The 25,330-nt window shown below is 31.5% G+C and overlaps 5 protein-coding genes, 1 long non-coding RNA gene and 2 other non-coding genes across 25 annotated transcripts; 6 read left to right on the top strand and 2 right to left on the bottom strand.

Annotated features, from left to right (window-relative positions):
• The first annotated feature begins 843 nt into the window (after positions 1-843).
• Positions 844-3,065, top strand: BNAA02G34430D. Its single transcript, XM_013822974.3, has 3 exons — positions 844-1,329; positions 1,540-1,824; positions 2,750-3,065. Exons 1-3 carry the CDS (start codon positions 1,312-1,314, stop codon positions 2,795-2,797), a joined length of 351 nt encoding a protein of 116 aa, XP_013678428.1. The 5' UTR covers positions 844-1,311; the 3' UTR covers positions 2,798-3,065.
• A 192-nt stretch (positions 3,066-3,257) lies between these two features.
• TRNAL-AAG lies at positions 3,258-3,338 on the top strand. The gene has a single exon. It is a non-coding gene; the product is annotated as a tRNA-Leu (tRNA).
• Positions 3,339-3,845: 507 nt separating this feature from the next.
• Positions 3,846-4,041, top strand: LOC125589665. Its single transcript, XR_007325839.1, has one exon. It is a non-coding gene; the product is annotated as a U2 spliceosomal RNA (small nuclear RNA).
• Positions 4,042-4,253: 212 nt separating this feature from the next.
• LOC106382890 lies at positions 4,254-6,684 on the top strand. Of its 18 annotated transcripts, none has more exons than XR_007325058.1 (8): positions 4,396-4,410; positions 4,492-4,620; positions 4,833-4,892; positions 5,004-5,093; positions 5,218-5,627; positions 5,723-5,944; positions 6,040-6,236; positions 6,335-6,684. It is a non-coding gene; the product is annotated as an uncharacterized LOC106382890 (long non-coding RNA). The 18 variants fall into 18 exon arrangements; XR_007325048.1 differs by having other exon boundaries at positions 5,011-5,093; XR_007325055.1 differs by having other exon boundaries at positions 4,492-4,604.
• Positions 6,685-8,194: 1,510 nt separating this feature from the next.
• Positions 8,195-10,772, bottom strand: LOC106382889 (flotillin-like protein 3). Its single transcript, XM_013822973.3, has 3 exons — positions 10,348-10,772; positions 9,085-9,650; positions 8,195-8,858 (listed from the first exon to the last, which is right to left on the bottom strand). Exons 1-3 carry the CDS (start codon positions 10,709-10,711, stop codon positions 8,379-8,381), a joined length of 1,410 nt encoding a protein of 469 aa, XP_013678427.1. The 5' UTR covers positions 10,712-10,772; the 3' UTR covers positions 8,195-8,378.
• Positions 10,773-19,217: 8,445 nt separating this feature from the next.
• LOC106380179 (elicitor peptide 1) lies at positions 19,218-20,188 on the top strand. The gene is made up of 2 exons (XM_013819986.3): positions 19,218-19,480; positions 19,890-20,188. Exons 1-2 carry the CDS (start codon positions 19,319-19,321, stop codon positions 20,067-20,069), a joined length of 342 nt encoding a protein of 113 aa, XP_013675440.1. The 5' UTR covers positions 19,218-19,318; the 3' UTR covers positions 20,070-20,188.
• A 1,725-nt stretch (positions 20,189-21,913) lies between these two features.
• Positions 21,914-22,848, top strand: LOC106380178 (elicitor peptide 3). Its single transcript, XM_013819985.3, has one exon. The coding sequence runs from the start codon at positions 22,392-22,394 to the stop codon at positions 22,677-22,679; it is 288 nt and encodes a 95-aa protein (XP_013675439.1). The 5' UTR covers positions 21,914-22,391; the 3' UTR covers positions 22,680-22,848.
• A 753-nt stretch (positions 22,849-23,601) lies between these two features.
• Positions 23,602-24,591, bottom strand: BNAA02G34470D. The gene is made up of 2 exons (XM_013822972.3): positions 24,023-24,591; positions 23,602-23,896 (listed from the first exon to the last, which is right to left on the bottom strand). Exons 1-2 carry the CDS (start codon positions 24,338-24,340, stop codon positions 23,711-23,713), a joined length of 504 nt encoding a protein of 167 aa, XP_013678426.1. The 5' UTR covers positions 24,341-24,591; the 3' UTR covers positions 23,602-23,710.
• Between the last annotated feature and the right edge of the window lie 739 nt (positions 24,592-25,330).

Consider the following 25,330-nt stretch of genomic DNA (forward strand, 5'->3'; position numbering starts at 1 on the left):
CATTATTTTTTTTAAATAGAATAATTCTATTTTCTACTCTAAAATATTAACTGTATAACAGATTTAAATTACACTTCAATAGTATTCTATTTTATGGTGAGAGTGATAAATACACAAAAAATGAATTACTCAATAAATATAATAAACTTATATTTTATTCTATTATAAAGTATAAAATAGAGTTGGGTTTGAGCTTTTTTATTCTAAATTCTATTTTAGAATGAAATTAGTATTTCTTAGTAAATTTTAAATATACATCATTATCATCGATATAAATTCAATAGAAGATAACAAAAGTATGTCAATAATACAAAAGTCACAACAACAACAAAGAAATAACAAGAAAAATATTGTATGTGGTTGTGAGAGAAGATGGTTGAAGATAACACTGCGTATTGCGTAATCCGGTGAAGTTACCTCTTTGTGGTTCACATCACTCCTTTGAACAATTCACACTTCTCATGATCTGCCACTTGTCCAACTACAGCACCAAACAACGTAAGCTGCTCTGTGGATGCCATTAAGCCACCAATGTTTCTTGTCTTCAAAGGGTATTAGTATTACTATATAATTTCCAGAACGTTAGAAAATTTGAATAATTTTACTATTTTGAGATAAAGGATATGATGCGATCAATTAAAAACATTCGACATCTATATATTTATATATCATGCAATCAGCTGACAACATTCAACATCAAACACTAAGTTATGTTAATCGCCTCCATGATTATATCTGACCAAACTAAGTCCTTAATTTATAAACTAGTTCAAGACTTTTGTATTATTGAATGGACACAGATTGATAAATAGTCGGCTAATGTTTGATTTTTGTACTTGTGGCTTTTCTTTTCTGTCATGTGATCAGATTTTTTTTTTCAAGTAGTGGAGTATGTGTAAATCACTAGTTCTCTAGGAAGAGAAAAAAAAATACGAAACACCAAAAATCGAGTTTTGATACTAATTTGCTTAATATATATTTTTAAATATCAGATTAGATTTGATAATTATTTTGCCAGCCTTCCAATCTAATATAGACCAAGTAAATTTGTGCGTGTCCCAGTGAATGGCCTTATGATAATTTAAGCTTACCTTTTTCGACAAGAAAGTACAGAAAGAAAATATTTGATATGTTGGTGTAACATTGTAGTCGTTACCACTCAATCGCGCTGTGATTTTGCTGTATTAAAGTTTTGCATACCTTCCTTTATCAGCTTTATATATTTCTCTTTATTTACCATCTTTCTTGCTCCAAATATCATCTTCTTTAAAATAACAAGAAAGGCTCTCTTCTCTCTACAGCTTTGATCATATGGAAGATCAAAAGGAGGTTTAAATCTCTCAAACCCATCTTCTCTTTTCTTGTCTAAACCCTTATGTTTTTGAACTAGTCTCTGATAGATCGATATCATGAATCTTTGTTGAGTTAAACCATGTTTTGCGTGTCTTAAATATCGCAATCTCAATTGATCTTAGGAGGTTTTCTTTTGTTTACCTCAAAACCAAAGTTCTTGAATATGTGGAGATTTTTTGTTGACAGAACAAGAACTCGCCATGGCTATCAGTACCACAGTTTGGAGACTGGGATCAGAAAGGAGGACCAGTTCCTGATTACTCAATGGATTTCTCCAAGATCAGAGAGATGAGGAAACAGCACAAGAGAGATCCTTCTCGAGCCAGTCTTGGCAATGAACAAGACTTCATTAACCCATTTCACAATCAACCTACTTCGGTTGATAAAACTAAGGCTAAGCTCACAACTGTCCACAGTGACAACAACATAACCAACAATGAGTTCCCTCACCACCAGCGACATCCTCCATCTGTAAGACCACTTGCTTCTTTTTAAGTTATATGACTATCTTTAGTTGAATGACTGATTGTGTGTTCTGAATGCTTTGTCCCATTGTTAGGTTATGGAATCTAACTTTGTAGCACTTATTTTGGTTATGCACTGTTTGTTCTTGTTAGTTGATCATGTGCTCTTACTTTAATTTTCAATTTTAACATTCAGTTTTCTTGATGTTAATGTATATGATCTGGATGATATTGATTGTCATGAAACCGGTAGGTAGGGTGTTTTAATTTGGTTAGGTTGGGAAATCTAACTCTGTAGCTTTGTATGGTTAGATTTTGAGTCACACATTGTTTGTTCTGGTTTTACCTTTTTCTATAAAACTTCACATTTTTTGTTAGGTTCTGACTGAGTTTTTGTCTATGAAATGGATGATTGTGTTTGTAGACTCTAGCTATGTGTATTCATTTGATGTGGGCCTTGACTTCTTTGGTTGGTTAGATTATGAAATGGCTAGTTCTGGCAATTTGGTAACTGTGGTCCTTCAGTGTTTGGTATAGTCAGTTGCTTGATGGTATTTATTACACATTATATTAATACCACACCAAACTTCATAAATTAGATTTTGAGGTTTTATTAGATATGGAGTTGTATTGGGTATGATTGAGTTTATATTGTTGGAGAATCACATCAAAGGAATACAATATGGGTAAGGATTATATTTTTTATTCATCCAGAATGATAATAAGGTGAGAGTTCATTTAAATCAAAGTAATATAGTTGTTGTGATGGATGGTTTCTTTCAATCAAAGTAAAGCATAACCCTTTATGAGAAAGATGTGGCTTTTATTTCTTGTACCTACCATGTGAACTGACATAGAGTATAGTTCCCTTTTGGGGATACGACACTCTTAATCTTACGTGTACATATCATGTATATGTGACTTTGGAACAGACGAGGAGAGGAATCTTCAGCTGCTTCAACTGCTGCGTTAAAGCTTGACGCTATTTCGTAACAGTGAGTCAGAGACAATGAGGAGATGTGTTTCACTTATTTATAATAATGAAGTAAGAAATGAGAAATGGGAGTGACACCTTTTTACATACATTCCTGCGAAAGCAGCAGCGTTAATCAAGTTTATGTGCTGTTTACTGTTATCTTACAATTCTATAACTAATGTAGCTTTCTTTCTTTAGAGATTGGTAACTTTTCAATATTGTGATACATACTACAATGCATTTATATAAAAAGATAAGTCGTGTTTACTGAATGTGTGTGCCATTTAACAGTCGCACTTAGTTTAACACAACCATCCTCGTCAAGTCTTAAACTCAACAGATACCTGAAAGATCCAGGGATAGATTCAATAGATGTATACTAAACTCCTGTTGAGTAGTATTGTAGTACTAATATAGATTCATTTTTGTTTTTACATTATTTTCGACTTCAAGATAACACCAAAGTTGATATGGCCGAGTTGGTCTAAGGCGCCAGATTAAGGTTCTGGTCCGAAAGGGCGTGGGTTCAAATCCCACTGTCAACACTATCTTTTTTTTTCTGATGAAAACAGATATTGTGACTGATTCCACGTAAAGCCGTGGGTCTAAACCTCTCCCCGTGCTACTTACTGATTAAAGTCATCAATCAAAGTGGAAGACATAGATTACATGTTGTGAAGATTTACAGACTAGAACCACGTTTGCTTTGAACATCGCATCATGATGAAAGAAACGCACAGGATGAGACAGTGTTATTGCTTATCAGATTCCCAGAGCTTGCATTCTAAAACCCATCACCTATGACCCTCCTCAGTGCACATAGATCTCATTGAACTTCGATTTTAAAAGCCAAGCTCAAAGTTTCTTCTGGGTTTTACTTATATCTGTAATCAATGCAAACAGAAACGAAATAAGTAAAAGGTCCGGAATAGCCTATAGGCGGTTGCAAAGTAAACAACTATGTTATGTTTTTGTCCCATATCGCTTAGCTAGAAGGAAGGTGGTCATATCCTGATGAGTATAAATAAGAGGCCTTGTCTAACTTCCAATTCATACCTTTCTCGGCCTTTTGGCTAAGATCAAGTGTAGTATCTGTTCTTATCAGTTTAATATCTGATATGTGGGTCATCGGCCCACACGATATTAACTCTATTTTTTTAGGGTGAAAGCTCTCTAAAATAGCCTGCTATTTGGGCTTTCGTGAGTCGCCCATATGTTGCACTATTGCAAGGGCCCGGTTCAACCCATCAATCAACAAGTCCAATTTTTAAGTGATTACTCTAGTAAACAAAGCTTAATACCATTAAATACAGTTAGCCCATGGTTTCCCAAGGGTTTGGCTATAAAGAAGGGTTTCCTTCTCTCCTAGAGTGTCCACATAGATAATTCAGTTCATGGTTTTTTGACACGTGTCCAACAGGAAAACAGCAGCGTTTCATTAAAATTTAACATCTTGGTCTCATCCAACCCTACGGCTGCGACGAAGAACGTGGAAACGGCTGTATTCATAAGCAGAGGAGGAGAAGAGGCTTCGATGGACGACGAATCATATGCATATGGCTCATCTGCCGTTGCGTCTCTGGCTTCACCGATGCGTCTCCAAATTATCCCTCTTAGGTGATGGTTTATTTGACATCTGATTCGACCTGCTTCACCTTTTTGTTTCTTGCCTTTGACTAAATTTGATTTCGATTGCAGATGAATCTCCAAAGCGTCACGAAAACTTAACCGAAGGCGTCAATCTTATACCTGTTTCCTTCATGTCTCAGTTCCATAGATCACGACCTGATTGTAATTTATGCGCTTCTTGGGTTAGGTTCTATCTCTGTGAGTTTTGTTTCTAACTCACATTTAGATTTGTAAAATTGATGTTTCAATGAAAATTTTGTTTTGTTCTTAGTGCAACAAGAGAACCTGGAACCATTGCTTTTATTTCATTTTGAATGGTGCTTGATTTGTGATTTGACGAGTGATTAGATAAAAGGATGAATGCTTTAATCACTTTGTGTTTCCATGGTCATATGTTTCTGCAAACGAAGAAGTATTGTGTACTACTTTATATTAAGGAGAAAATTTTGAAGAAGCTATCTAAGCAGCAGGTGTGTTCTAGACTGTCTTTTTACAACTGTTCTAGACTTTCTTTGTTTTCTTTTCGTTTCAATAAAATGGGTTTGTTCTAAAGCTTGATCCTTTATATGATCTTGACCAAGCTTTAAGGTTTGCGTGTGTGGACCGTGGTCAGACAGAGAATAGCTGTTGTAGTCAGACAGAGAATATATGTTGTGTGAAGTGTCCATTCTGTGAGTGGTTTGCGTGTGTGGACCGTAATGTTCCTTGACGTGAATCTATGAGCAGTGAAGAGTTTCAGATTCTTCAGGCTCATAAAATATATCAAGCTGATATCATATTGCATCGCTTGGCTAGGTAGAAGAGGCGGAGACGGTGTCAGCAATGTCGTGTAATGATTTTAATTTCTCAAGGCTGCAACCATGACTTGCCGGTAAGACATACACCCATAGAACGTTTCATATCTATATAGTGTTTGGCTTTGTGGTTTCTTATATCAATGTTGAGATATCTCTTTGTGTTCTTTGTATGTGTGGGCATGAGTTTTGCTACTGTTGTGGAGTGGAGTACAGTGAAGGACAACAGAGTTGCACATGTGCTTTGTGGTGGATTGTTGCAGGAAGTTTACAGAGGAAAGCAAAATACGGTATGCTTGGAGCAAATACGCTGAGCTAGAGAGGTCTCTTGCTGAGACTGAACTAGCTAGAACTATCTTTGAGCTTGCAATCTCTCAGTCAGCACTTGACATGCCCTAACTGCTATGGAAGGTAAAATATTCAGTCCAATAGATTCAAAAAAGTAAAATATTTCTCAGACTTTGAATTGCTTGGATCATTGAAATTTTATTTTATTTTTGTGGCAGACGTATATAGGTTTTGAGATATCAGAAGGAGAATCAGAGAGGACGTGAGCTTTATATGAGCGACTATAGGACCACACAAAGCATTACAAGGTGTGGCGGTGTAGGTTAGTTTTGCAAAGTTTGAAGCTTATGCTGCGGATCAAGAAGAAGACAAGGAAGAGGAAGACCAAGAAGAAATAGTTGCTATTGAACTAAAAAAAGAGTGCATCAGACGTGCCTGAGGTAGTTTTAAAACTACATGTTATATGAATTTTGATTATAACCTTGAGATATATATTAACTGCTTTTTTTCTCTCTATATTCTTTCTTCTGCTCAGCTCTTTTCGAGAGAGCCAACAGCTACTACAAAGACTCTGCACCAGAGTTGAAAGAAGAATGAGCTACACTATTGGAAGACTGGCTTAACATGTAGACCAACTTTGGTAATCTCGAGGATGTGAGTGTGGTACAATCTAATCTCCCGAAGAATCCCAAGAAGAAAAAAAACAACCACTAGAGAAGATGGGTCTACAGAGTACATTTTGCAATTCATATATCATTTTTCAAGTTTGATATCTTTCGATTTTGATGATCGAAGGCTTAATGTGAACATTTTGTTGGAATCTTTGGCAGGTATGAAGAATACATTGATTACCTATATCCAGAAGAATCGCAGACAACAAATCTCAAGATTCTTGAAGCTGCTTACAAGTGGAAGAAGCAGAAACTTGCAGCTTCTGAGGAGGATTACGATTATTACCAAGTTTCTTTTGAGTTATATCAAAACTGTGAGTTGATATTTTTTGGATTGTGTTAAAACTCACTGTTATTGTTGTTTGTTTATTTTGGCATTAGACCTTTAGGTTTGTGTTCTCTGTACATCGCCATTGTTGTTATGTTATAGTCACTAACATGTATCTAACAATTGCTTAAACTTTTGGTTTGTCCTCCATGGTGATTTGAATAATGCTGATTTTGGAATATTATATGCTGCCATGTATGCATTAAATTTTGTCTTTGTTGGTTTTTGATATTTTTTTTAAACTTTCAGAGTATTGACTTGAAATTCCATTTTGAAATCGAATTCAAGCCTCATGTTGTTTCTGAATTGAGTGGTATTATAAAAAAAAAGAATTCCAATGTAATTCTGCCATTAAAACCTTATATTTTTTTGTTTAAATAACAAACACAAATTTCTAACAATGTTTATAGTAGAAAGATGACATTGGTCACACTTTTAACTTCGTCTCTCTTATATAAGATTCAATGCGAGGACATCCATATTTATGAGTTTAATATTCATAATTTGCCTAGATTACAATTTTACAATTCAAGTTGCTTTGACACCATCTAATAAAATATGTTTTCATTTTGGATATTTGATACGATTTGTACGAACAAATAAAAAAAAATTTACACATCTATAATTTAGTGAAAAATAAATTATTTCTTTATAAAAAATTGCATTTGAAAAATTATAATAACTAAATAAGAATTGAATGGATAAAATATTAGAAAAATTTATATAGATAGAAAAAAGTTATGTAATATATATCACAGAATCTTTGTAAAGAATAATAATACAATATTTTTAAAGTTGTATATGAAACTCTCTATATGAAGTTTTACAACAAATGTTTCTTGATTTAGCTTTTGGCCATTTTTGACCTGCTCATCAAGGTTCATTCTTTACTATTCTTCAAATTCAAATTTGGCAAATTTAGTTTTCTACCTCTTTAGATATCTTTATTGTTCTTTCTTAATAATTTGTCTTTTGAGTCAGAAAATGAATTAAGATATATTTTCTTCTGGTTTATGTTCGTATAGATAATAAATCGAACTCCAGCATAAAAATTACAATATTGGAATGTCATGTCTTCCTTATTATATTTATTCACTGTACGCACATGTTTTCATGGGAGAGATAATAGAAATTCAGGATCTCAAGTCTCCGTCACGATGATGACACCAGGCGGAAGAAAGTATAAAACCAACTACAACTCTGAGAACGGTGAAGAACTTGAAATGTTAGAAATTCCAACAAAATACCTTCTCATTAATATAGAAACAACTATTGTTTTTTTTTGGACAAACAACTATTGTAAACAATCAAAACATATTTTATCACGTATAATTCCTCCTCACATAAAATTTTCTAAAAGACAAAAATCATTAACATATACATTTTTTACAAATGCAAATCTAAAACGCCAACGACAAAATCATAGAAAAAAATAATAATCTAAATTAGAAGTAAAGTATATCCCACCCGTAGGGCGGGCCCATCCTAGTAAAGAATATTCTATTGTACCTACCATCGCAGTTTTATCCACTAGCCAATATTCAATATATACAACTTCAATAATTGATACTACATATAAATAAAATAATAAGCACTTTGATTTTTTTTTGTCAACAATAAGCACTTTGATTAAAGTCAAATTTTCGATAGTCAAAGAAAAAGAAACACATTTTTTTTTGAGCAACAGAAAAAGAAACAATTAAAAACCATATTTGTCAGTCACGGCTTGCAATTGTGAGATGAAATTGAGGTTATCTACAAACGCTGACTTGACTTCCAAGTTCACAACCATAAAAGATATCATCCAAAAGCATAAAATAAAGAAAAAAGAAAACACTCTTGAAACTCTCAACCGCTGTGTTGTTGAACCTGAAGTTACTGTCTGGACTCAGCACCACGTAGTGTACCAATCCAAGCCGGTGGCTGCATTCCGGTCTGCTCATAAACCGTATCAAGAACAGGTGGCAACATCTTGTAGAGTCCAGCAATATCCTTCATACCACCACTACTCATCCCCTGATCAACACCAGCACCACCTTGGTTCCACACGCTTATCTTAGGCTGTAAGTCCCTGATGGCCATAGCATTGGTCTTGGCGATATCTTGATAAATCCCATTGTTGATCATCAAGAAGTCTCTCATTGCTGAGTAGTTGTTGTCAACTGCACCAAGAAGAGTCTTGATATAAGTCCCTTGAGCATTGGCCATGGAGACAAGTCCCTCTGCCTCTTTCTGTTTAGCATAGAAGGCTGCATCAGCTGCAGCTTTAGTCGCCTCGGCTTGCTTCTGCTTCTCGTACAAAACAGCTTCTGCTTTCTTTTGCTTGTCGTATAGCTCCCAGTTTGCTTCTTGCACCTGTCATAATAACAACAATAAAAATGTCATGATCTGAGAGGAGAGAAAATTAAAGCAAAGGTCTAGGGTCGGTTTTGGACATAGCCGGATAAAACATTCTCCTTAAACTCTAAATTTTAGAGATTTATTATACATATGTCACATGACCTCTAAGATTGTGGATTTTTAGAATTAAAATTAACCTAAAAATGTTTATGTTATCTGAGACTTTGAATCGATGCATTACCTTAGTCTCATATTCAACAGTGGCTTTGCTAAGGAACTCAGCTTTGAGCTTCTCTGTCCGAGTCAAAGCATTCATTTTCTCAACTTGAGTTTGAAGCTCAGCTTCCCTCATAGCAACTGCCTTGGCAGCTTCAACCTCAGCCACACGAGAGCTTTTGGTCAAAGCAGCCTTTTGAATCGCAAGTGCTGCATCAGCCTGAGCAACAAGAGCCGCCTTCTCATTCTGAAACACTTGGACCTCACTCTTCACCTTGATCTCTTCCTTTGTCCCTTCTCCTAGCCTCTGAGTGGAGATGATCTTTGACTCAGCGTCAATCTTTGCTGCATTCTGGATGGTGAGTCCGGTACGTTCTTTGGCACCGACTTCTCCTTTCATCTTTGCTTCTGCTACATCGATCTTGGCTTGGTTAGCTGCTTCCATCTGTGTCTTCTGACCCAAGTAAGAGAAGTACTCATGTCCAGGCACGTCGACGAGCTGCTTAACATTGGCGTTGTAGATAACAAGACCAAACTGGTTTAGCTCAAGTTGGACCTTCTCAAATACTTCCTTCTTGAACTCCTTTGTTCCTACAATTAATCAAAAATTTGATTGTGATAAAAGTGTTACCGGAAAAAAACCTAGTACGTATCTAATCTAACAAGCTCAAACACTAGTATTTACTCTCACTATTTCTAAGATATATGATTTTATGTTTTTACGCATATTAAAAATATATTGAATTTTGATAATAAATATAGTTTTGTGATTACTAATTTCCTATAATTGCTCACCAAAAGTGTTTTAATAAGTAAATTAAAACTTCAAATTTATCATTATTAAAGAATAAAAAAAAGAGAAAAAAACCAAAATACCACTAAATCAAGTTTTTGTTCCCAAACTAGCACTCAATGTCAAAAGTCACAAAATAGCACTCAAAAGGTGGGGTTTAGGGTTTAGAATTTAGGGTTTATGGTTTAGAGTTTAGGTTTTAGGGTTTAGAGTTGAGAAGTGGGGTTTTGGGGATAAGATTTCAAATTTTGAAAAATAAAAAAATTTAAATTTTTCAAAAGATAAAATGTTATTTTGGTCATTTTAGTTTTTGAGTGCTATTTTTGTGATATAAACTTAGAAATGTGCTATTTTGGAGATTTGCCCTAAAAAAAAACCTTCTAGAAACATGAACCATGTATTTTTGAAAAAAGTTTTTTATTTAAAGTTTAAAACTGTTTTTGAAACAAAGTTTTTTTATAAACATTTAAATTTCTGAAAAAGGGAGTATATTACCTTTGAAGACTTCTTCCATGGTCATGGAGGCAACAAGAACACGAGTCTCTCCTTCAATAACACCCTGAACAAGCTCGTTGACGTGGTTCGAGTGCTTATCATGCTGAGACATAAGCATGGCGTACAACAAGAGAGCGTGAGGGTCATCGACGCGAGGACCGATGGTGAAAACGGCGGGGATGACAAAAGGGAGCTTCTCGGAACTCATGGCCTGGACCTCGAACGTGTAGTTGACCGGAGAAACGTCGAAGACGGTGCAGGATTGCCATGGAAACACCCAAGACTTCTTGGCAAGCTTGATGTCTTGGATACCACCACCGGTGATGGCAAGATACTCCGATGCTCTAGCAACTTTGTAACCCATTCTTTTCTTCTCTTTGGAACGTTGGGTCTTTTTTTTTGTTTCTTGAGATGTACGCTTTGACTTATATAACTCCTCAAAACGCGTATTTAGGAAAATCAGAGGAAAATTAACAAATATAATTTTCAACTGCCTTTATGAGAATCTTGCCTGTTCGATTTGGTGATCTGCACGATTTTTCAAAAAACAATTGTCAACGTCTACTAAATCAATTCTTCTATACCAAATTAATGGTATATTTATATAAAGAGTATTATTCGATTTTCAATTGGTACCTACTACTTCGAAATTGCTTTAATTTTATTTAGTTGACGATGGCAAAAAAATCATGTTAATATATACATACATTTACTTTGGATATTAATTAGCAACTATGTTTTATATGATATATTTGTAATGGGGTTTAATGCTGATCTTTCATTTATCTGTATAAAATTAAGTAATATGTAAGATATATTATAGTGGAGGTATATAACACATAGATTTTGAAAAAAATTCAAAAATATAAAAATATTGTTTTAAAGCATAGTTGCATCTTTCACTAACATATGATGAATGTCAAAGAATTTTGAAACTTTTGTTGTCTCCGTTTCTCTAGAAAGTATCGATTTTATAGTGGTTAATCCACCAATTTAGGGAATATTATGTAGTTTTACTAAATTAATTGACAAAAAATTAAAACGATGTTCATTTACCATGAAAGAGAATTTATTAAACATTAATACAAACGTAGAATTTATTTATAAATTTTAAAATAACACTAAAGATCATAGGCTTCAGTATATAGAACATTTACTGAAAAACTCAATATCTTCGTAGGGTTAACACATAGAATTTGAAAAAAATTCAAAAATATAAAAATAATATTTTAATGCATAGTTGCATCCTACACTAACATATGATGAAGGTAAAAGAGGTTTGGAACCTTTGTTGTCTCCGTTTTTCTAGAGAATAGCGATTTTATAGTGGTTAGTCCACCAATTAGAGAGTATAATGAAGTTTTACTAAATTAATTGACAAAAAAATTTAAACGCTTCTCATGTACCATGAAATAGAGTTCAATATACACCAATACAAATGTAGAATGTGTTTAGAAATTTAAAAACAACACTAAAGATCATAGGCTTCAGTATAAAGAGCATTTTTCGAAAAATTTAATATTTTCGTAGGGGGTTAACACATAGATTTTGTAAAAAAATTCAAAAAAGTGAAAATACTGTTTTAATGCATAATTGCATCATTCACTAACATATGATGACAGTAAAAGAGGTTTAAAACTTTTGTTGTCTCTGTTTTTCTAGAAAATAGCAATTTTATAGTGGTTAGTCAACCAATTTAGGGAGTATTATGAAGTTTTACTAAATTAAATGACAAAAAATAAAACGATTCTCATGTACCATGAAAGAAAGTTTAATATACATTAATACAAATGTAGAATGTGTTTAGAAGTTTTAAAACAACACTAAAGATCATAGCCTTCAGTATATAGAACATTTACCGAAAAAATAAATATTTTCATAGGGGTTGTTAACACATAGATTTTGAGAAAAAATCAAAAATATAAAATATTGTTTTAATGAATAGTTGCATTCTTCATAACATATGATGAAGATGAAAGAGGTTTGGAACTTTTGTTGTCTCCATTTTCTAGAGAATAACGATTTTATATTGCTTAGTCCACCAATTTAGGAAGTATTATGAAGTTTTACTAAATTAATTGACAAAAAATTAAAACGATGCTCATGTACCATGAAAGAGAGTTTAATATACATTAATACAAACGTAGAATGTGTTTAGAAGTTTTAAAACAACACTAAAGATCATAGGCTTCAGTATATAGAAAATTTACCGAAAAATTTAATATTTTCGTAAGGGTTAGTTAACACATAGATTTTGAGAAAAATTCAAAAAATGAAAATCTATACTATTAAAAGGGAATCACTCCTAAAAAATCTACTTAAACAAGGTTGTTGGACCATTTCATTAGACTTAACTATTTATTTGGTCTTAACTTATATTTCTCTAACTATATAAATACTTTACATAATTTAAATGAATCCATTTATTATTTTCTCATAATCTATTATATAATTGCTCTAACAATAAATCCATATGAATATATGATAGATTATTCAAATGTGATCATTACCACATATAATTCTATTAATAGTATAAACTTTTAATGGTTTAGTTATGTTTAATAGGTATATAATTTGTATTTTAAAATTTTAAGTATTCATTTGGTCCTTACTTTGGTTTATATTTTTTCTATGCTCGATTATTTATGAAATTCAGCTTAATTTTGAGTTTTTTCTCAGTTTGGTACGGTTCAGTGTACTCGGGTAAATGTACTCAAACCTATACATTATCTCTTATATAAGAAAAATGTATTTAATTTCAAAAATAAACCCGCGCTTTCTAAGCGCGGGTCAAAATCTAGTACTGTTTTAATACATAGTTGTATCCTTCACTAACATACGATGAAGTTCAAAGAGGTTTGGAACTTTTGTTGTCTCCATTTCTCTAGAAAATAGCGATTTTATAGTGGTTAGTCCACCAATTTAGGGAGTATTATGAAGTTTTACTAAATTAATTGACAAAATAATTAAAGCGATGCCCATGTACCATGAAATAGAGTTTAATATAAATTAATACAAATGTAGAATGTGTTTAGAATTTATAAAACAACAGTAAAGATCATAGGCTTCAATATATAGACAATTTACCGAAAAATAATATTTTCGTAGGGGGATTAACACATAGATTTTAAGAAAAATTCAAAAATATGAAAATATTATTTTAATGCATAGTTGCATCTTTCACTATAATATGATGAATGTCAAAGAGGTTTGGAACTTTTGTTGTGTTCGTTTCTTTAGAAAATAGAGATTTTATAATGATTAGTCCACCAATTTAGGGAGTCTTATGAAGTTTTACTAAATTAATTGACAAAAAATTAAAACAATTTTCATATACTATAAAAGAGAGTTTAATATAAATTAATACAAATATAGAATGTGTTTGAAAGTTTTAAACAACACTAAAGATCATAGGCTTCAGTGTATAGAGCATTTAACGAAAAATTCAATATTTTCATAGGAGTTAACACATAGATTTTGAGAAAAAATTCAAAAATAAAAAAATACTTTTTTAATAAATAATGCAATCTTTATAACATATGATAAAGATGAAAGAGGTTCGGAACCTTTGTTGTCTGCATTTTTCTAGAGAATAATAATTTTATAGTGATTAGTCCACCAATTTAGGAAGTACTAGATATTTGTCCGCGCTATTGCGCGGGTTGACTATATACAAAAGAAAATCAAATATATTATTTTACAAAAAAAATCAATTGAATTTACGTATATAATCTATCCTATAATCTAAGGCTTGAGAATGTACTATAGTAGTTATAGATAAGCATTACTTTTTGGAATTATATTGAGCAGATAAGACAACTAATGGTTTGTTTCAAATAAATTTATAATCAACCCAATCCCAATCCGTTCAAATCACTGAATGGAATACATAAAATTCGATCATCAAAACATGAGAAAGTATTTTTTATGTTTACTTGATCGATCATCCGCTGATCAAATAATATTTTATCAGTAACTTAAATGGAATAAATAATATTACAAAGGCTGATAAACATAACTGGAATAGAATCAAATAATATTCGATCATCTGCTGATCAATGTTACTAACATCTGCACTTATTTTCCAGGGACAAAGATTTTGAAAGGGCTACATATAAAAATTACTTTTATCAATAAATTAGATTGTAAAATTTCAAAAATAAATAAATGAAATTAGATTGTATGAGTAGCATTCTATTGATCCTGAGTGTCAATAAATTTTATTGCTGGAAAAACTTAAAAACATTGAAAGTTTCCATAGTTAACTGAAAGAAAAAGTGTCAAACACTCACGTTCATATTTTCATTCGAGTCAAGTTCCGATGTTTTTATATACGCAGCCAGCTGTTCATTCAATTCTTAATAATAAGCCATTGAGAAAGAAAAAAAGTTTTGTATAATACTCCCTCCGTTTTTTTATATATGACGTTTTAGAGAAATTTTTTTGTTCCAAATTTTTTGACGTTTTCAATTTTCTATGTAAAATTTATTAATAATTAATGCTAGATGACCAATGATATTATAGTTTCTATTTTATTATTGGTTAAATTGTGGTTAGGTAAACAATTAATAATATTTTTGTTTAGAAATTAAATATTTCTTAATTTATGTGCACAATCCTAAAACGTCATATATAAAAAACGGAGGGAGTAGAAAATAGTAGTTATATAATCGAATCCTATATAGTTATATTGTTACCTCAGTTGTTGACATGTTATGATCTTCTATTCATTTTTGATGAGAGGAAACTCAGTTGGAACATGCAAAAAGAGAGTATCAAGTTGAGAAGAAGAGAAAACTGAATCTGGATCAGGAGAGGGAAAGCAAATTAGATATTGCAAATTAATTATATAGAAGATGAAGCCGTTTGAAAGCGTGACATGGTTTTGGGAGTTCTATACATGATTCATCTTTGAACGTGCTGGTAGTGCTCTGAGAAAATATAGGGATTTAAAATTTTCTAATTTGAAAACATTAAGGATTTTTGTAAAAAATAACGATCGTAAGCATTTTTGGCTAAGAAATTATTTTGGTTTTTAATTATTTATTAAGATATAGACATATGTCATAATATAATTGGTTGAGTGACTTGTGCTTTAGTATATAGAGGATTATGAAGTTTTACTAAATTAATTGACAAAAATTAAAACGATGCCCATGTACCATGAATATAGAGCATTTACCAAAAAAATCAATTTTTTCGTAGGGGTTAACGCATAAATTTTCAAAAAAGTTCAAAAATTTAAAAATACTATATTAATGCGTAGTTGCATCTTTCACTAAGAGATGATGAGGTCAAAGAGGTTTGGAATTTTTGTTGTCTCCGTTTCTCTAGAAAATATCGATTTTATTGTGGTTATTCCACCAATTTAAGGAGTATTATGAAGTTCTACTAAATTAATTGACAAAAAAATTAAAACAATGCTCATGTACCTTGAAAAAGAGTTTAATATACATTAACACAAATGTATAATGTGTTTAGAAACTTTAAAACAACACTAAATATCATTGTCTTCAGTATATAGAGCATTTACCATAAACTTCAATATTTTCGTAGAGGTTAATAACATAGATTTGAGAAAAAATAAAAAAATAAAAATATTATTTTAATGCATAGTTATATCATTCACTAACATATAATGAAGTTCAAAGAGGTTTGGAACTTTTGTTGTCTCCGTTTCTCTAGAAAATAGCGATTTTATAGTGGTTAGTCCACCAATTAAGGGAGTATTATGTAATTTTACTAAATTAATTGATAAAAAAAATAAAAACGATGCCCATATACAATGAAATAGAGTTTAATATACACTAGAACGTGTTTAGAAATTTTAAAACTACACTAAAGATCATAAGCTTCGGTATATAGAACATTTACCGAAAAACTCAATATTTTCGTAGGGGTTAACACATAGATTTTGAGAAAATTTTTAAAAATATGAAAATACTATTTTAATGCATAGTTGCATCCTTCACTAACATATCATGAAAGTGAAAGAGGTTTGAAACCTTTGTTGTCTCTGTTTCTCTAGAAAATAGCGATTTTATAGTGGTTAGTCCACCAATTTAGGGAGTATTATGAAGTTTTACTAAATTAATTGACAAAAAATTAAAACGATGATCATGTACCATGAAAGAGAGTGTTTAATATACACTAATAAAAATGTAGAATTTGTTTAGAAACTTTACCACAGCACTAAAGATCATAGGCTTCAATATATAGAACATTTACCAAAAAATTCAATATTTTCGTAGGGGTTAAACACATAGATTTTGAGAAAATTTTAAAAATATGAAAATACTGTTTGAAACTTTTGATATCTCCATTTCTCTAGAAAATAGGGATTTTATAGTGGTTAGTCCACCAATTTAGGGAATATTATGAAGTTTTACTAAATTAATTTACAAAAAATTAAAACGATGCCCACATACCATGAAATAAAGTTTAATATAAATTAATACAAATAGAGAATGTGTTTAGAAATTATAAAACCACACTAAAGATCTTAAGACTTCAGTATATAGACAATTTACCAAAAAAATCAATATTTTCGTCGGGGTTAACACATAGATTTTGAGAGAAATTCAAAAATATGAAAATATTGTTTTAATGCATACTTGCATCTTTCACTAACATATTATGAAGGTCAAAGAAGTTTGGAACTTTTGTTGTCTTCGATTCTCTAGAAAATAACGATTTTATAGTGGTTATTCCCCCAAATTTAAAGAGTACTATGAAGTTTTACTAAAGTAATTAACAAAAACATTAAAACGATGCCCATGTACCATGAAATATAGTTTATTATACATTAATACAATGTAGAATGTGTTTATAAAATTATAAAATTATAAAACAACACTAAAGATCAAAGGCTTCAGTATATAGACAATTTACTGAAAAATCAATATTTTCGTTGGGATTAACACATTAATTTTGAGAAAAAAATCAAGAATATGAAAAAGCTGTTTTAATGCATTGTTGCATTGTTCACTAACATATGATGAAGGTCAAAGAGGTTTGAAACTTTTGGTGTCTCCATTTCTCTATAAAATAGCGATTTTATAGTGGTTAGTCCCCCAATTTAGGGAGTATTATGAAGTTTTACTAAATTAATTGACAAAAACATTACAACAATGCCCATGTACCATGAAATAGAGTTTATTATACATTAATACAAATGTAGAATGTGTTTAGAAATTATAAAACAACACTAAATATCAAAGGCTTCAATATATAGACAATTTACCGAAACAAATCGATATTTTCGTTGGGTTAACACATAGATTTCGAAAAAAATTCAAAAATATGAAAATACTGTTTTAATGCATAGTTGCATCGTTCACTAACATATGATGAAGGTCAAGGAGGTTTAGAACTTTGTTGTCTCCGTTTCTCTAGAAAATAACGATTTTATATTTGTTAGTCCACCAATTTAAGAACTATTATGAAGTTGTACTAAATTAATAGACAAAAATTAAAACGATTTTCATGTACCATGAAAGAGAGTTTAATATACATTAATACAAATGTAGAATGTGTTTAGAAATTTTACAAAAACACGAAAGATCATTGGCTTCAGTATATAGAGCATTTACCAAAAAAATCAATATTTTCGTAGGGGTTGTTAACACATAGATTTTGAGAAAATTTTAAAAATATGAAAATATTGTTTTAATGAATAGTTGCATCATTCACTAACAAATGATGAAGTTCAAAAAGGTTTGGAACTTTTGTTATCTCCGTGTCTCTAGAAAATAGCGATTTTATAGTGGTTAATCTACAAATTTAGAGATTATTATGAAGTTTTACTAAATTAATTGACAAAAAATTAAAATAAACCAATGTAAAATGAAATAAAGTTTAATATACATTAATACAAATGTATAATGTGTTAAGAAATTTGAAAACAACACTAAAGATCATAGGCTTCAGTAAATAGAGCATTTACCGAAAAATTTAATTTTTTCGTATGGGTTAACACATAAATTTTCAAAAAAGTTCAAAAATATTAAAATACTGTATTAGTGCATAGTTTCATCTTTCACTAACATATGATGAAGGTCAAAGAGGTTTGGAAATTTTGTTGTTTCCGTTTCTCTAGAAAATAGCGATTTTATAGTAGTAGTCCACCAATTTAGTGACTAATATGAAGCTTTATTAAATTAATTGACAGAAAAATAAAACGATGCACATGTACCATGAAAGAGAGTTTAATATACATTAATATAAATGTAGAATGAGGTTAGAAACTTTAAAACAACAGTAAATATCATAGACTTCAGTATATAGAACATTTACCAAAAACTTCAATATTTACGTAAGAGTTAAACACATAGATTTTGAGAAAAATTCAAAAATATTTTTTTATGGTTAGTTTAATAAAAAGCTTATTATATATTTATATGGACCAACATATTTTTCTAAGGATTCTAAGAATGATTGTGGTGATGACATATGGCTACAAAAAATGTTGTAATGCTTCTCTTTTAATATATAGGGGATATTTCAAGCAGAGAATACTTAGATCAAGCATCACATGACACAACACAACTTCGCCAGTCTCCAAATTGTCAGCTTTATATAATAGCCCGCAACTCACAAGTAACAACCACAAGATGCAAGACACACAACATACTCGGCTCGTTTTTGTTTGCAAGGCTTATTCCGATATATTAAATTATTAGTAGACTGTAGAGTCATCAACTCACCTAAAGGCTAAAACCACATGCTTAATAACAAATAAATCTATTTTATATGGGGTTTTCAATTACTTTCTTAATTATATCCCAAAGACATGATTTATGAAATGTATACTATTTTAAAGACCCACACCAAATACCGAGTTAACCCACTATAAAACGCAAAGTTGTCTCTGTGATCTCTCTGCTCAATCACTCGCATTTAATAAATAGTTGTCACTCCTCTCAACAGAGTTATTCCTACTAGTAAAAGTTTTAGCTCAGATCTAATCTCAATGGAAAAATATGAGCGACTAAGTGAAGAAGAAACTTATTGGTGGATACCATTTAAGTTCCTCGACCAAACCCTTAAAGCTATCTTTAAGTGCCTTGGTCTTCTTCATCATGAATCCCCATCTACGAAAACGGAGTCGTCTCCGGTGACTTCAACCCAGCCGGTAAGCTTTCTTTAACAATATTTATCGATTATTCAAGTGATTATTAGGGATTAATATGGGATTCTTATTTTATTGGTGTTGTGTGTATGCTAAATTGGTCGTGCATGAGTGTTAACTAAAAAATTCTGTTTAAAATTTCATTTTGAGAAAATTCTGTTTAAAATTAAGAATGATGTTTTGATCAAATGTTTTGGAAGTATATTTAACAATTTAATGGCGCTTATAAGTATTTTATTATTTTGTTTTCAGTTATTTATTCAGCTATTTATATTTTCTAAAAGTAAATAAAAGTTATGATATACTGTTAAAACTATTTTTATTAAAACATCAAGTTAAGTTGGATGAGAAATTTGATCGTGTTATGAAGGTTACTTTCAGCCAACTAACATTTTGAATAATAAATTTGCAGTTACAGCAGGAAGAAGAAGAGGAGGAGGAAGATGTTGTGATGGAAGAAAACGTCATTATAACCAGTAGGGGGAGTAAAACCATTGCGACGAGTAGAGGCACAAAGTTGAAAGCAAAGACAAAGAAGAAGGAACAGAAAAGCTCGGGCCGGTCTGGCCAACATCATAAATACGATCTTTAGCTCATTTTATTTGCATTCTAATGTGTTCTATTTACGGTGCACTCAGTGTTATTTACGAAGTACAACGTAACATCATTGTTATTTGTATTTGTGTTTAATGATATTAAGTACTTATGCTAGTTCATCAATCTGAAAACAACATAAAACTTCATTGTATTCCCAAATAATGTACGAGCTGAAAGAAATCTCTTAATACATTTTTTTTTAAATGGAAGAATTAATTGTTTCTTCATCGTTGGCATGTAAGTGTTGTACATGAAATTATAGTAGTTGATGTGATTTTGTTTTTATAATTAAAATTTGGCATGATAATTGAGTTCGGCAAAATAAAAATGTCCGACCAACCATAAGTTTCATAACCAATACCATCAAACTATATGTCCCTAATCAATGTTAAACTTTAGACGTACCGAATTACTGGATTAGAATAAGCGTCAACAGCTCGTCCTAACCCACATTAATTATTGGTCGATAAGTCTATGCGTGTAAATCAACTACGTTATCTTTATGGTTTTTAGTTTTATACATATCTGCAACACTACATTTTATTAAAGCAAAACGACAAAATGAATAAAGACATTTTAATTTTAAACTATAAAATGATGGAGTGTATTTTTTTCTGATAAACTTAGTGGAACGACCAAAGAGAAGGACCGCGTATCACTTACTTGTCTACTGGTTTAATCTTGTGACTGAAAAAACCTACAAAACTCAATATTAATCTACCATTATACGTATTACTAATCTTGTTCTAAAGTTGAAGGAGTTTTCTTAATCCAACATTTTAGTATAAGTAATATGTACTATATAAATATGACGATGACCATAACACAAATTCACAATGTGTGAACATGAGAATATTAAATACAGAGGTCACATGTAGCCAGGTAGGATGCTCTCTCCGAGTAACATATGTTTTCTTCGACCAAAAAAACATATGGTTTTTATTATTTATTAAACAACATTTAAATATTCCTAGTGTCACAACCACGCGGAGCATGCAACACCAACTTCGAATAGAAAAGAGTATTTCATAAAACCCACAAGTCATTAAGCCATACGTGTTGATAGGTTTCGCGTCACTGGAAGGTCCATAACTATTAAACAAGGTATGATGAGACATAAGATTGGAGTTCTTTATGATAAACCCTACAATAATCATTACTTCCAGTTTGTCTAAGGAACCACAATGGTGAATCTAGTGGCCATAAATGCATTAAGCCAAAGGAATAATAAGAATTTTGATACTATTTTAATTTTATGATACAAGTTCGAAACGAACAAACTATCACATATTTATCAGTAAAATCTTAAACTCAAGTAAAAAAAAAAAGGATCCTTAAATTTAATTAATGGTGTTCTCATAACCATTTTCTTTGTGTGCAAGAAGAAAAAGTATATTGTCCAACCAATTATTTCTTAAGTTAATTATAATTATGTGATAAGAGCAACCTTATTTCATATCATTGGTTGTGGTTATGATTTTTTTTTTTTGTCATCGGTTATGATTTTATAAACCTCTTTATGATTAAAATGTTTATTTTGTTGAACTTGTTGATCTTTATAAATAAAACATAAAACGGACGATTCATAATCATTTAATTAAATATTACTTTCCTCTCAATAATATATCTCAGATTTTTTAAACAACAATTTATTTTCACTTTTATCAGTCAGCCAATTATTTCCCACATCTTTATATCCTAAAATAAATTCCCGATTATATTTTGATTAGTCTAAGATTATTTTTGAGGTGCTAGGTCCATCCCAAACATCCATTAACCTCTAGTAGAGTAGTATTATCCCGAACACACACAAAAAACAAAAAACAAAAAACAAAAAACAAAAAAACAAAAAACAAAAAACTTTTGCCTTTATTTGAAATAATCAAAAAGTTTCAACTGTACTACTAATTCAACATCTCTGGTTCAAACAAAAACCAGAGAAGTGCGTGTATTGACTTTGACTAAGACCAGACGTACCGGTGAAGATCAACTTTGAACTAGTTGGTGTTGGTAAGTTAACACTATACGTTGCTATTTTTTGACCGCATTAGATCAATGTCAACACTGTTATTTCATTTTACGTTTTAAGTTTTAACATACCATCACCAACTAGTTCAAAGTTGATCTTCACCTAACAAACCCGGTTTATAACAGACTCGGTCAACAAAAAGAGTTGACCAACAACCTAGTGATGATACCTATCCTTTTATAAGGAGTAACAACTGCGTTAACAAAGTTCCATCACAAACCAAACTACACACAATATCTCTCTCTCAAAGAACATTAACAAGAGAATTTTCTTTTCAAGAAATCAACAATGGAGAATCTGAGAAATGGCGAAAAAGGCCACTCTCATTGGATCCAATTTATGTTATTTGATCAATCTTCAATAACAACTCTTCTCTTGAAGTGTCTTGGTCTCGAAAGTTCTTCATCCTCATCTTCTAGCTCTTCCGTGTCATCTCACTGTGAGGAAGAAGACGATATCGAGATGAAGGAGGATGAAGATGATATGACCGTTGAAACCACAGAGCGGAGGTTGCAGAAGAGTAAGCCTAAGCCTAAGCCAAAGCCAAGCCCAGGAATAGGAGGCAAAATCAACTAGGATCCATGTAAACCTATACGTGTATACTATAGTCTTTACTTTAAATATACAAACACACACACATATACAGAATAAGTAAATGCAAATGCATACAAACAAAGCTGTAATATGATTTATATAGTCATATGTTTTGAATGTCAATCTGATAATAAAATCAAGTTTAGTGTTATTATTTGCTTACCGATTAACATAGGATAATCAGCTTCAGCATGCATGGGCTTAAATCGATTAACCCTATTAATAATCGAGTGACTGAACAAATGCAACCTTCAGCTTTAATGGGGTAATTAGTGATTAAACGGCCACATAGACCGATTTTTTAATGCCTAAACATATATTTTTAAAAATGTTCAAGAAAAATAGTTTCTTTTTTTAAGTCTAATTTACTGCCGCCTAAACCGATTTTTAGAATACTGATACGTGAAACAGGTTTCTGTTGGTGGTCGATGGATTAGGTTCAAGACTTACTCAACGCTACAAAGAACATTGGAGATCTGGGGTTTGTTCTAACGTTTATTTTCAGGACATGGTTAAGCAATCAGAATTTTTCATACAACGGTTGTTAGTTGTGTTACTTGTCTATTAGTATTATTTTGTTTTGTTAAAAAAACATTCTCATTTGCTTACTTTTTGTTTTTACTTTAGGGGGAATGACTGAGGAGAAAAAGGTTTTAGCTAAATGGTTGAAGGAAAACGTATTGAGATTAGGTCCTATATTTATTAAAAATTGGCCAGCAGTTTTCTACCAGAGTGGATATTCTTCCTCAAGAATATGTTTTGATCAATTATCAGAACTTCAGGTTTGATTCCTTCTTAATCCAATGGCTACTCTTATGTGTTGCATATTTATTTATTTAATTAATGATATATTTCGATCGTTTTGATTATGAACCTATAGCTGCAGCTAGTCTTGGTAATAGTCTTTTGTGGTAATGTATGAATCTTACCTGGAGCAAGCAAGAAAACTATGACAATCGCAGTCTTACAAACAGAGATCAATCTTGCCTCTCTCAACAAAAAAAAAAAAAGAATTAATCAAGATCAATATCAATGTCATCATCTTCATCAATCTTCTGACCGAACCCCCTTGGTCCAGCTCTGGCTCTGGTTGCTGCTTTCTTCTTGCCACTTTTCTTAGACTTCTTTGCTGCCTCTTCTTTCTCAAACTTGTCTCTCTCCCTCTTCCCAAGAAACTCAGTCACTCCTATGTAAACAACCTGTAACAAACAATCTTACTCTCACCGGTTTAGGCACTTGCAAACCGGGTTTGGTTTTGAGTCAAACATTGTTAAAATAGATTAGGATAAGATTTTTCGTAATATGTGGATATAAAAAAAACTTACACCAATGGTGAGAACACTGAGAGCAAGAAAAGCGGCAATGAGAAGTACTTGTATGATCAAAGCAACACCATCTTGGCCACCACCACCACCACCAGACACAATAGCTTCTGAAGAAGAAGAAGTATCAGAAGAAACTATCTCCTCTGGTGTTGCTGCACACAATCTCCATAATTGTCTGTCAGAAGAAGACAGGATCTTCTTTCTCTTTGAAACAGACCAAGAGAGTGGAGGAGATAACTGGTGGGTGGTTTTAGCTGGATTCTGTAGTCTTGGTCTGAAACTCGGAAGAGAGAGATATGGAGTTGTTGTCGCAGACATCGCAGTTCCTCCACTCTCTCTTATCTCTTTCTTCACTTGGCTTTTATTTTCTTCTTGAAATTGAGAGAATACATATGGGCCAGGAAAAGGAAAAGTCCACTATATTGTTTTATGGGCCGAGATACATAAATGGGCCAGTAAAAGGAAAACTCTTTGCATTCTCATGTCGTTTTTTTCTTACATCTTCCAAGTTGGTTTTGTTTTAACCCAATGTGTGTTCTCCCAATAGGCTGTATTATGAAGCCACATGTAGAAATTAGGAAACTTTTTTTTTTTTGAAAAAGTAAATTAGGAAATTCTTTGGTAAAAATATAAGGGCAATTCTCTCAAATATCTTTTTTAAAGTTTTTGCCACAAAAATAGCTTTCAAAAAAGAAAATGACCAAAATAATTTTTTTTTATTTTGAAATTTTTAATTTTTATTTTTCTATTTTTTTAAATTTGAAACCATATCTCCAAAACCTTACCTTTTAACTATAAATCCTAAGTTTAGATTAGTTAATCTTAAGATCATTTTTGTCATTTAATAAAATTTATTTTGGTCATTTTTTTCATTGAATACTATTTTTGTGACAAAAACTTAAAAATGTTATCCAAGAGAATTTCTCAAAATAGAAATATAATGTACACTACTTTAGTATTTTGCTAACTACACTACTTTGTTGCCTCAGTATCTTTGGTTTACACAAACCAAAATATGATTTACACCATGAATAAGCCTGAACCGAACCAAAATGTTATGTGTGACTAGTGTGACACACTGACATTTAGACTATGATTATCTCCAGTTTCTTAACTGGATTCTTAGATTCGGCTAAAAGACAGTTTTTATTTTTTCTTAGATTTTAATTAAGAAAAGCTAAAAACCGTCTATTAAATAAGAGATATAAAAGTCGTCTCTTACGCGAAAAATGTAAAAAAAAATGTCAATTCATGAGGTAAGAACTCCTGCTAGGAAACAGGGTAATGCTTTTATTGGTTAACAATGCA

The sequence above is a fragment of the Brassica napus genome, chromosome A2, assembly GCF_020379485.1.
Source record: "Brassica napus cultivar Da-Ae chromosome A2, Da-Ae, whole genome shotgun sequence".
NCBI classification, from domain to species: domain Eukaryota; kingdom Viridiplantae; phylum Streptophyta; class Magnoliopsida; order Brassicales; family Brassicaceae; genus Brassica; species Brassica napus.

Excerpts from the sequence above, each read along its gene's own strand:
- BNAA02G34470D (XM_013822972.3), bottom strand. The coding sequence starts at position 24,340 with ATGTCTGCGACAACAACTCCATATCTCTCTCTTCCGAGTTTCAGACCA. Across the intron at positions 23,897-24,022 it reads TCAGTGTTCTCACCATTGGT|GTTGTTTACATAGGAGTGAC; the intron begins GTAAGTTTTTTT and ends TGTTTGTTACAG.
- LOC106382889 (XM_013822973.3), bottom strand. The coding sequence starts at position 10,711 with ATGGGTTACAAAGTTGCTAGAGCATCGGAGTATCTTGCCATCACCGGT. Across the intron at positions 9,651-10,347 it reads CATGGAAGAAGTCTTCAAAG|GAACAAAGGAGTTCAAGAAG; the intron begins GTAATATACTCC and ends GATTAATTGTAG. Across the intron at positions 8,859-9,084 it reads CTGTTGAATATGAGACTAAG|GTGCAAGAAGCAAACTGGGA; the intron begins GTAATGCATCGA and ends TTATTATGACAG.
- LOC106380178 (XM_013819985.3), top strand. The coding sequence starts at position 22,392 with ATGGAGAATCTGAGAAATGGCGAAAAAGGCCACTCTCATTGGATCCAA.
- BNAA02G34430D (XM_013822974.3), top strand. Across the intron at positions 1,825-2,749 it reads ACCAGCGACATCCTCCATCT|ACGAGGAGAGGAATCTTCAG; the intron begins GTAAGACCACTT and ends ACTTTGGAACAG.
- LOC106380179 (XM_013819986.3), top strand. The coding sequence starts at position 19,319 with ATGGAAAAATATGAGCGACTAAGTGAAGAAGAAACTTATTGGTGGATA. Across the intron at positions 19,481-19,889 it reads CGGTGACTTCAACCCAGCCG|TTACAGCAGGAAGAAGAAGA; the intron begins GTAAGCTTTCTT and ends ATAAATTTGCAG.